The sequence below is a fragment of the Carassius auratus genome, chromosome 9, assembly GCF_003368295.1.
Source record: "Carassius auratus strain Wakin chromosome 9, ASM336829v1, whole genome shotgun sequence".
NCBI classification, from domain to species: Eukaryota; Metazoa; Chordata; class Actinopteri; order Cypriniformes; family Cyprinidae; genus Carassius; species Carassius auratus.
The window spans coordinates 606,333-618,763 of record NC_039251.1 but is presented as its reverse complement, the minus strand read 5'-3'; the positions used below and the strand labels follow the sequence as shown (position 1 = coordinate 618,763).

General features: G+C 38.0%; 1 protein-coding gene across 1 annotated transcript in view; it reads right to left on the bottom strand.

Annotated features, from left to right (window-relative positions):
* LOC113108120 (structural maintenance of chromosomes protein 1A-like) overlaps window positions 1–6,230 on the bottom strand; it is a 53,609-nt gene extending 47,379 nt beyond the window's left edge. Inside the window, exons 1-2 of the mRNA XM_026270948.1 lie at window positions 5,817–6,230; window positions 4,022–4,210 (exon numbers count right to left, since the gene is read on the bottom strand). Of these exons, the coding sequence (XP_026126733.1) occupies window positions 4,022–4,210; window positions 5,817–5,925 (298 nt within the window). The 5' untranslated portion in view covers window positions 5,926–6,230. The remainder of the gene's footprint in view (window positions 1–4,021; window positions 4,211–5,816) is intronic.
* Window positions 6,231–12,431: the final 6,201 nt, after the last annotated feature.

The window sequence follows — 12,431 nt, the reverse complement described above, 5'->3', positions numbered from 1 at the left end:
CCAGAAAGGTAAGAAAAACATAATCAAAGTAGTTAGTCCATGTGACATCAGAGGATCAGTTAGAATTTGTTGAAGCATCGAAAATAAATTTTCATCCAAGAATAACAAAAACTTCTACTTTATTCAGTATTGTCTTCTCTTCAGGGTCTGTTGTGAGCGTGTTCAAAACACTGCAGTTTAGTGATGTCCAGTTCACGAAAGAATCATTCGATTTAACTGGTTCTTCTTGAACCAGTTCACCAAATCGAACTGAATCGTTTTAAATGGTTCACATCTCCAATAGGCATTAATCAACAAATGACTTAAGCTGTTAACTTTTTTAACGTGGCTGACACTCCCTCTAAAACAAACCAACCGGAGAAATTCATTTACTCAAACATTACACTGACTAAACTGCTGTGAAGAGAGAACTGAAGATGAACACCGAGCCAAGCCAGATAACGAACGAAAGATTGACTCGTTCTCGTTTCTGTCGTATGCGTCCGATTTGAGATCCGAGGAGCTGATGATGCTGCGCATGTGTGATTGAGTGTGAAGCAGACCGACACACAGCGCGTCTGAACTGAACTAGTTCTTTTGGTGATTGATTCTGAACCGATTCTGTGCTAATGTTATGAGCGCAAGACCGAAAGGCTTGAATTAAAAGTCAATCATCTCCATGACGTCATTACATCAAGTGCAAAAGAACCGGTGAACCAGTTTGCGGAAAAGAACCGAACTTCCCGTCACTACTGGCGATCCGAAAACAATGCAACCGGTTCTTGACTCGAGAACGAGTCAATCTTTCAACGATTTAGTTCGATTTGGTGAACTGGTTCAAGAAGAACCGGTTAAATCGAATTATTTGTTCGTAGGGCTGGGCGATATGACGAAATATATCGTCTGCACGATAGAAAATGTCTATTGTTTTATATAAGGCTCTATCGTTTACGCCACGATAAGGCGTTTACGATAGAATTTTACGTCAAGATGCACCTCACGCAAAGGCATGCCCATGCATGCTGCAATACATAAACAAACATGGAGGAAGACGGTAGTAGACGTAACAAGATGACCAGCCAACCCAAACCGAGGAGCTTGTACCTAAAAGAGGGACGACTTCTGTTGCATGGACGCCTAAAACGGATGAAAAAGTTTAAATGTTTTTAACTCGATGCGGTGCGGACGCGCCTGGAAAAACGGGCGCGTCGCACCGCGCTTCCATTATGACTGCGCATACCGCGCGCCTACATTGGAAATAACGAACTTGAGCACGCAAAATACTCAATATGTGAACGGCTCCACAGGCTTTTATCCGTGGCACACCATATAGCCATAGCTCCCGCAGATGGAAGGAGATCACTTCTGCTGTTGCCAAACATATCTACACGGTCGATAATAGCGGGTTGAAATATTTTAATGGCAGGTGTTAACATGTCTTGCTTGAAAAAATTGAAAATTTAATCCATACTACCTTTATTTGTTTTGTATATCATTTCAAACTGCATTTCCACATTGCAATTTTATATAGACTATTCATAAACTGAATTAACAGAAAAATTGCTATATCGTTATGTATATCGTTATCAGGATATCAAATGAGCTATATCGGGATATGGAATTTTGGCCATATCGCCCAGCCCTATTTGTTCGTGAACCGGATATCACTACACTGCAGTGAAAGCACTCACAACAGACCCGGAAGAAAAGACAATGCTGAATAAAGTCGTAGTTTTTGTTATTTTTGGACCAAAATGTTTTTTCGATGCTTCAAAAAATTCTAACTGACCCTCTGATGTCACATGGACAACTCTGATAATGTTTTTATTACCTTTTTATTACAGAAAGTTCTCGGCCTAAATCTAAAATATCTTAAACTGTGTTCTGAATATGAACGGAGGTCTTAAGGATTTGGATTGACATGAGACAATGTCAGCAACAACAGCATTATAAAGTAAATAAAATGTAAATAAAGTCCATTAAAATAATTTGACCCTACAGCTCCAAACTTGGTCCTAGATGGCCAGTGTCCTTTAGAGTTTAGCTCCAACCCTAATTATACACACTTGAACCAGCTCTTACTAGACACACTAAAATCTTCCAGATAGTGTTAAGGCCAGTCGAAGCTAAACTCTGCAGGGCATTAGCCCTCCAGGATGTAGTTTGGAGACCCCTGTCCTACGGTGTTACTTTGCACATGCTTTTTGATAATTACAAATAATAGTGTAAAATTATTTTCTTAATAGGAGATATGCTGTCTCTCACATCAAATAATTTATCAGTAGTTAAGTATGTGGTCCTGAAGAGAATCCTTTTCTTTTTCTATAATTTGGACTTGACTTGGGCTCAAAACTTTTGGACTTGACTTTGACTCAAACCTCTTTGGACTCGGTCTTGGACTTGACTTGGACTTGATAAAGCTGGACTTGACTACAGCTCTAACTTAAATCGCCTCCTGCTGGCAGACAATTAATTTCCATATACATACAGTATATGGGGCGGGGGAGTGCTACCACAAATAGAGTGCAAGGCTGTGGGAAACACTGTTTAGGTTTAAAAGTCAACATGCAGTGAGAGTAATTTATAAGAGTAGGAACTGTGAAAAGACAGCAGGGTGTAATTGTCTAAATGTAAATATCAGATGCTTTTAGAGGATAAAGTAAAAAGGAGACTGACTGTGATCAAAGTGCACGTGATGCGTGTTCCTACAGAGCATTACTGTGATTTTATTTGTCTTTATTATCTGTTTTAGAATTTGATCTAGAGATTTAAACTATTTTACAGCCCTGCTTGTTTTAATGTATAATAAATATCTGTATTGACTGCTGTATTGAAACATCTCTCTCACTGCAAGCAAAGTCTGTGAGCAGCAACAACTTCCCCTCCACGCACACTGATACCAGAAACACGCTCTGCCTTCACTCCGTGGATAAAGTATTTCAGTATGTTTGAAATCTTATGTTCATAACGTAGCATATAAAATAATAAAAAAATAGCTTAAGCTATTTTGTGTAAACTTTTTTCCCTATATCACATGCCAAACTAATAACGTTGTGAGCATTAAATCTTTAATTGCTGCTTTCTGCTATGAACATTTTGATTGTGATGTTTGTGATGAAAATAACAGTACATTTTTGTCAGTTATTTTATCTAAACAGATCGATTAACTACTGAAGCCATCAATCTAACACATCAGAGAGGCAAAACTGACATCTATTAGTGAAAATGTGCTTTGATGCGCTTGTTTGATAACTTGTGGTTAAAGCACCACTCAGCGGTCAAAGGCTGCAAATGCACTTTATATGTGCGGTGGTAAAAAGGGCCTTTTGAATGTCTACTTTGTGTGCACAAAGCCAAATTAAACCCTGCGGCTCATGACAATACAATCTGTCTGTGTAAGAAACATCTATGATGCCCCTGGGGTTAAGCATTTTTGTGTGAACAATCCCTTAAATGGCTGACACCTGTCTACACCAGATGTGTGTTTTGCGTAAAAGGCAAATAAAAATTCATTATAATTACTGACACGGTCTTCACAGAAATATAGTATACTGATGGCCGATTCATTTCTGATAACAGGACAGCATCCTATTTAAACATCTCGTCCCTTTATAGCTTTCACGCCTCTTATCATCAGGAACAAGTGGATGTTTCACTTTTAACGGCATCCTGGATCTTAAATATCCTTCAAATACACAAACGGAGTTTTTTTGTGACTGAATAATTTAAATAATGGCAAAATTTTTGCTGAGATATCGAAAATGGTATTGGTTACATTTAAGGCATCTAAAATGTTAATATTCTGTGGATTAAGTTATCTAAAATATGGTAATACATAATAATGCATTAATGTGTGCTTTATAAGTACTAATAAGCCAATATGCTGTTATAATAATGTAATAATAGTGTATAGTGTAATAATAATAATAATAATAATAATAATAATAATATTATCAACAAATATTATTTTTGTCAATCCTGCAGTCCTAGTGCAGACTACTAATTATGCAACTGTAAAACCACAACAAAGTGTGTGAAGTACCTATGATGATTCTGGAAAATGAAAGCTCCTGTCCATTGTCCTGCTGGTACATCATGGTTACAAATGCTCTGTTAGCTGCAGGTTTACCAACTGGAGCTCCATGAATCAAATCCTTCAGTGTTTTCACACGCAAGTTACTGGTCTTCTCAGCCAGAACAAAGCTGATAGCATCCATGAGATTTGATTTGCCTAAGGATAAAAAGTTTGCATTAGATAAGCATAAAAAAAAAAAAAAAAAAAAAACACAATGCAAAATAACACACTGTTACAGAGAGTTAATTAGAACAGCATGAGGGTAAGTTCTTAATGACATAATTTAGCTATCTGGGTGAACTAACCCTTTAAATCAAGCAGTTTTATGGTATTAAACATTATTATTAAATATTTAATTTAGAGTGATAGTTTGGTTTGCAGATATCAAAGCTTAATCTAGCTCAGGACTATTTTGAGAGATTACCAGCCAAAAGTTTTTGAATGGTAATGTTAAGATTTTTAATGTGTTTTTTTTTTCTTCTTTTAAATTAGTCTCTTCTGCTCACCAATCCTGCATTTATTTGATCCAAAATACAGCAAAAGCAGTATTATTGTGCATTATTTTAATGATTAAAAATAACTGCTTTCTATCTGAATATATTTTAAAATGTAATTTATTCTTGTGATCAAAGCTGTATTTTCTCCAGTCTTCAGTGTCACATGATCTTCAGAAATCAGAATATTATACTGGTTTGCTGCTCAAGAAACATTTATTATTATTAGTAGTAGTAGTAGTAGTAGTAGTATCAATTTTTTTTAAACAGTTGAGTATTTTTTTTTTTCAGGATTCTTTGATGAATATGAATATTCAGAGATCAGAATTTATCTGACATAAAAAGCTTTTGTGACATTATACGCAATACCATTCAAAAGCTTGGAGTCAATATAATTTGTTTTAAAAAAAAAATTATTGGGGTGGGGGGTTGTTGTAGAAATTAATACTTCTATTTAGCAAGGATGCTTTAAATTTACAAAGACATGTATAATGTTACAAAAGATTTATATTTCAGATAAATGCTGATCTTCTGAACTTTCTATTATCAAAGAAACTTAAAAAATTATATTCCGCTGTTTTTAACATAATAATAATAAAAACATTTTTTTTTGGGGGGGGGGGGAGCAGCAAATCAGTATATTAGAATGATTTCTGAAGGATCTTGTGACTGGAGTAATGATCCAAAAAAATCTAAAGAATAAATTACATTTTCAAATATATTCAAATATAACACAGTTGTTTTAAATAGTAAAAAATCCTTCAAAATGTCACTGTTTTTGCTGTACTTTGGATCAAATACATGCAGGCTTGATGAGCAGAAGATACTTCTTTAAAAACAATTAAAGTTTTGTATGTTTATTCGTTTTTTTTAAGGCCATGTTAGAATCAGGGATATTTACATGACAAACACAATCCAGAATATCGCCATGCAAAATAACGCATTAATATGTACTTTATAATCATCCAATACCCTAGTAAAATGCTTGCTAATATACAACTAGTAAATCGTGTTCCCTGAAGTTAGCGAATTTGCTTTTCAAAATCAGGTACTTTTTCCCCACTAGTGTTGATAAATTTTAAGAATTTGGCATAACAAATATGACATATCAAACATAACATTTTATACGCGCACTTAACGTAACGTTACCTTACCCTCATTCGACTGTTAAATATTAATGAATGCGTTAGTGTTGTTTTTATTATAACAACCTTGATTATCGGTCACAGCATTTATTAAGAGTTATTATTTTAAGCCAACACACTTACCTGATCCATTCGGCCCAATAATCGCTGTAAACTTGTGGAAAGGCCCGATTATTTGTCTGCCTTTGTAAGACTTAAAGTTTTCTATCTCTATTAACTTTAAGTAACCCATGGTGAATTGTTTATTCCAAAGAGTTTAATAACAATGAAATCTTGAAAATGTTCAGACCGCCCTCCGACTGCTAACACAAAAGAGAGCGGGCTAACATTAATCTTAGCTCGGGGCACGACAAATACAATCAACGACAGACTAATACTTTTTATAGAATAGCCTGCACTTTTAAGCAGAAAAAAAAATCTTATTAATGTATCATTGTGTTAATCGTTGTAATAAAAGTAAATGAAGCGGACATAGAAGCCTGCTACAGCGCGCGCGCGCGCAATAACTGTTCCATAAACAACACTTCTTCTTCTTCTTTGATGTTTTATGGCGGTTGGCAAACCAGCTTTAGGTGCATTTACCGCCACCTACTAGGATGGAGTGTGGAGCATTGACGGTAATGAAAACTAACTAAAAAAAAAATGTAACTAACCTATGTGGTAATTATTTAAATCCTATTAATGACCTCTGTATCTTTGAGATACTTAATTATTCTGTGTAACATGTCTATATCCACATCTTTATTTAAAATCTTCTGAAGTGAGATCTGATTTGTTTCTATATTAATTGATTCTATAAGTTGTAATCTTTCCTTATCATATCCTTTACATTTTATTAAAATATGTTCAGCTGTTTCAGGAGGATGACATTTTACACAAAGTCCAGACTCATGTTTACCTATTATAAATAAAGATTGGTTAAGTGTAGTGTGTCCAATTCTAAGGCGAGATATTATGCGGTCTTTCTTTCTATTCCCACAAATTCTCCTCTCATTTCCAACTGTTCTTTGAATATTGTATATATGCCGCCCTTTATTCTCACCATCCCATTTAATTTGCCACATATCTTTTAATGCTTTTTTAATTAGCCCTTTTATTTCTAATTTACTCATTGGACTTAAATTCTATGTCTGGACGTTTTAATGTTTTTTTTTCGCTATCTGATCCACCACTTCATTACCTTCTATACCTATATTTGCAGGTATCCATACAAAATAAACAATTGTTTTTGATTGTATTCTAAATAAACTTTGTTAAATGTCAGACAAAATGTCTTGGTTAGTTGATGATTTTCCGCTCTTTAACTTGACAATGCTGAAAACGAGTCTGAACATATTGCTACTTCCGGTATATTAATGTCTTCAACCCACTGCAGAGCCAAAAATATGGCAATCATTTCTGTGGTATAAACTGACAGATGATTTGATGTTCTTTTTGATACATATATGGCTGCTGCTGTGTGTCCTGTTTCAGGATCTTTAGATCCATCTGTATATATACACGAGTTTCTGACATAAATTTCTGATCTAAATATTTCTGTACTATTGAACTTTTAGATTCTTGTCTATTTGTATCATTTATACTCACTAAAACCTGAAAGTCAACTACAGGCATTGGGAATAACCATGGAGGTGTTACTGGCAACACAACAGTATTGCAAACATCACAATTACTTATTCCAATTTCATGTGCCTCATTACTTGCTTTCCATCCAAATCTTTTTATATTTATATATTCATGTTCCCAACAGTCTTCTAATACTTTTTTGACAGGATGTATTTCCGAATGCCCTTTTACAGTACTCCAGTATACTAGTTTCAGCTTCAACCTGCGAAGCTCCAGTGGCATCTCATTCATTTCAACCTGTAAAGCTGGTGCAGGAGAAGTTTTAAATGCTCCACAGCATAATCGCAATGTCTGGTTTTGTATAATATTTACCTTATTTAACAGAGATGCTGAGGCTGTTCCATAAATCATACTCCCATAATCTAATGTAGATCTTACAAGTGCACAGTATATTCTTTTTAGAGAATTTCTATCAGCTCCCTAATCTAATCCCGCTAAACACCTCAGTACATTTATTCCTCTTTTACATTTATCTACAATCTGTTGAATGTGTTTTGCAAATGTTCCATGAACAACACATTTCGCGAGATCATACGTCTTCTTCTTCTTCTTCTTCTTCTTCAGTGGATCACTGGCGCGTCGCATACCAACTTTTTAGGTGCATTCTGCCTCCTCCTGTGCTGGAGTATGAAGTTTGTGTGTTTGCTTTAGTTTTCAATGCAAATTAACAAGTAAGACCCTTATAATTTATTTACAAACAACTAAATAAAGTATATATATATATATATATATATATATATATATATATATATATATATATATATATATATATATACACCTTGGTAAATATGTCTAAAGAAGGCTGATATCAGGGTTCCAGGAGTCTGCCGCCGCCCTCGTTGACATCTTGCCCCCTCAAATGCCATCTGAAGTCGAACTTGATGCTGGATGACCCAGTCATGTATACCACCTGCCACAGGGTCCTCAGTTCTACCCAGCAGAAAATCAACAGGCAGCTTGGGATCTTGGCCAAACATCAAATAATAAGGGGACTCGCCCGTGAATTAATGAGGAGTAGTATTGTAGCAGAAGAGCAACTGAGGGAGGCAAGCCGTCTAATCCCTCGTCCTTGTTACAGGCAGAGTTTGCAAAAGATTATGCAAGGTTCGGTTAAACCGTTCACACTGCTCATTGACAGCGGAATAATATAGGGTAGTTGTGACTTGGAGACCAAGTCACAGGCCGTAAAACTGCTGAATCAAAGAGCTCTCAAAACTTTGTCCCTGGTCCGAGTGTAGCTGTCTTGGTACCCCAAATTTATAGAATCACATTCTGTGACCAGAACTTGAGCCACCATGGAAGTACGTTGGTCAATCAATCAATCACCTTTATTTATATAGTGCTTTAAACAAAATACATTGCGTCAAAGCACTGAACAACATTCATTTGGAAAACAGTGTCTCAATAATGCAAAATGATAGTTAAAGGCAGTTCATCATTGAATTCAGTTATGTCCCCGGGTAGGGACAGCCTGCATGAATTTCAAGAACACGTCTTTCATAATAAGCACATTTTCCATACCATTATGCATACCAAGCATACCATACCAAGCAGGTCGCTCAAGAAGGGTGAAATTAATAGCCAGTGTTTCGTTTGGACGTGCAGCAAAGAGATGGTTCATAAAGGTACGCACCACTGGCTGGGAATACTTGGAAACCTGGCACACACACTTTCACACACATACTCCGAGCCAAGAGAATTAAGCATAAAAAAAAAAAAAATACAACAGGGCACCACAAAGGGGTCATACTCACAGCGTCACCACACTGCATACAAAATGACTGCATGCTGCAGTATACTCTTGCTGAACTTTGGGCTGTATTTAATGGCTGCAGAACATGGACTCTAGCTTACACACCTATATTACAACAAATCACATGCCATATTTCACTCATCCACATACCTGAGAGTAAACAGAGGGAAATTAAAATGACCTGAACCACATGACTCCGCCAGAGAAGGCCAACGAAACAAGCCAAAGGTAACCAGAAATGGCTATACGCACCCTCAGCCATTTGTGCGTTCTGCTTTGATTAAAAGGGCAATCATGGTAATGATTAATCAGCTGGTTACTTAAAACTGCTCATTACTAGAGCAGATTATTCATGTTTACCACCAGGGGGTTTAAAGAGAATAGTCCTATTTGGCTACAATCCACCCCACCTATTTGGATCGTCACCCGACGATGAACCACCTACCCATAAATCTCAGCTCCAAGGTCACACCCATCTGAGGCACAACCATCTGAGAATTCATAGCACCTCTCTCCCTACCCTGCACTGATATGGGCAGATGGTGAAGGTTAGCGTGTTGTCCAGCAGTAGTATGAGTGGTCCTCCTCAATCTATTATCCCCCAACACTGAAGTGGGGCGAGAAACTACAGCCACAGGTTGTTTGGGCTCGATGGTACCATAATTCAATTGGCTTGGGGGCGAAATTGCAGGGGTGGTAGATGTTCACAAAACAGGGGTCATTGGTTCTAGTCTGGCTTGAGTGAAAAAAGGCCAGGAGACCAGGACCCAGCCATCTTCCAACTCTTCCTCTTCACCCCCCTGGGATAGCCCAGCCTCCACTTGACCACCAGCCACCAAACCTCTCTCTGGACTCCAAGTGGCGATGTAATTCGACAACGTGCGATGTACATGCTTGATCTTAGTTCATGGGCTGGTGCAATAGTGTACACTGCTCTCCTTTCGGTGTGGGCTTTTAGCACTTGGTAAAGGACAGAATTCCAGTGGTCTTGGATCTTATTGTGGCCTCAAATAGAGTGGCCACACAGGAGTACCAATTGTCCCTCCTTCAGGGGACACCCTTGCACATGACGGTCAAAGTTTCTCTGCCAGGAGTCTGCCGCCACCCTCGTTCGACATCTTGCCCCTTCAAATGCCATCTGAAGTCGAACTTGATGCTGGATGACCCAGTTATGTATACCACCTGCCACACAGTCCTCAATCCTACCCAGCAGAAAATCAACAGGCAGCTTGGGATCTTGGCCAAACATCAAATAATAAGGGGACTCGCCCGTGGATTAATGAGGAGTAGTATTGTAGCAGAAGAGCAACTGAGGGAGGCAAGCCGTCTAATCCCTCATCCTCGTTATAGGCAGAGTTTGCAAAAGATTATGCAGGGTTCGGTTCAACTGTTCACACTGCTCATTGACAGCGGGATAATACGGGGTAGTTTGTGACTTGGAGACCCAGTATAGGCCGCAAAACTGCTGAATCAAAGAGCTCTCAAAACTTTGTCCCTGGTCCGAGTGCAGCTGGCTTGGTACCCCAAATTTATAGAATCACTCTGTGACCAGAACTTGAGCCACCATGGAAGCACGTTGGTCCCGGGTAATGACAGCCTGCATGAATTTCAAGAACACGTCTTTCATAATAAGCACATTTTCCATACAATTATGGGCCTGCTCAAGAAGGGTGAAATCAATAATCACCTTTATTTATATAGTGCTTTAAACAAAATACATTGCGCCAAAGCACTGAACAACATTCATTTGGAAAACAGTGTCTCAATAATGCAAAATGATAGTTAAAGGCAGTTCATCATTGAATTCATTGATGTCATCTCTGTTCAGTTGAAATAGTGTCTGTTTTAATTTGCAATCAAGTCAACGATATCGCTGTAGATGAAGTGACCCCAACTAAGCAAGCCAGAGGCGACAGCGGCAAGGAACCGAAACTCCATCGGTGACAGAATGGAGAAAAAAACCTTGGGAGAAACCAGGCTCAGTTGGGGGGCCAGTTCTCCTCTGACCAGACGAAACCAGTAGTTCAATTCCAGGCTGCAGCAAAGTCAGATTGTGCAGAAGAATCATCTGTTTCCTGTGGTCTTGTCCTGGTGCTCCTCTGAGACAAGGTCTTTACAGGGGATCTGTATCTGGGGCTCTAGTTGTCCTGGTCTCCGCTGTCTTTCAGGGCAGTAGAGGTCCTTTCTAGGTGCTGATCCACCATCTAGTCTGGATACGTACTGGATCCGGGTGACTGCAGTGACCCTCTGATCTGGACACAGACTGGATCTGGTGGCCACGGTGACCTCGGAACAAGAGAGAAACAGACAAATATTAGCGTAGATGCCATTCTTCTAATGATGTAGCAAGTACATAGGGTGTTATGTGAAGTGTTCCGGTTCCAGTTTACCTAATTAATGCAGCCTAAAAATCCTTTAACGGATTTGGATATTAAAAGCATATTAGTATGTTATGTGTATGCCAGGTTAAAGAGATGGGTCTTTAATCTAGATTTAAACTGCAAGAGTGTGTCTGCCTCCCGAACAATGTTAGGTAGGTTATTCCAGAGTTTAGGCGCCAAATAGGAAAAGGATCTGCCGCCCGCAGTTGATTTTGATATTCTAGGTATTATCAAATTGCCTGAGTTTTGAGAACGTAGCGGACGTAGAGGAGTATAATGTAAAAGGAGCTCATTCAAATACTGAGGTGCTAAACCATTCAGGGCTTTATAAGTAATAAGCAATATTTTAAAATCTATACGATGTTTGATAGGGAGCCAGTGCAGTGTGGACAGGATGGCTAATATGGTCATACTTCCTGGTTCTAGTAAGAACTCTTGCTGCTGCATTTTGGACTAGCTGTAGTTTGTTTACCAAGCGTGCAGAACAACCACCCAATAAAGCATTACAGTAGTCTAACCTTGAAGTCATAAATGCATGGATTAACATTTCTGCATTTGACATTGAGAGCATAGGCCGTAATTTAGATATATTTTTGAGATGGAAAAATGCAGTTTTACAAATGCTAGAAACGTGGCTTTCTAAGGAAAGATTGTGATCAAGTAGCACACCTAGGTTCCTAACTGATGACGAAGAATTGACAGAGCAACCATCAAGTCTTAGACAGTGTTCTAGGTTATTACAAGTAGAGTTTTTAGGCCCTATGATTAACACCTCTGTTTTTTCTGAATTTAGCAGTAAGAAATTACTCGTCATCCAATTTTTTATATCGACTATGCATTCCATTAGTTTTTCAAATTGGTGTGTTTCACCGGGCTGCGAGGAAATATAGAGCTGCGTATCATCAGCATAACAGTGAAAGCTAACACCATGTTTCCTGATGATATCTCCCAAGGGTAACATATAAAGCATGAAGAGTA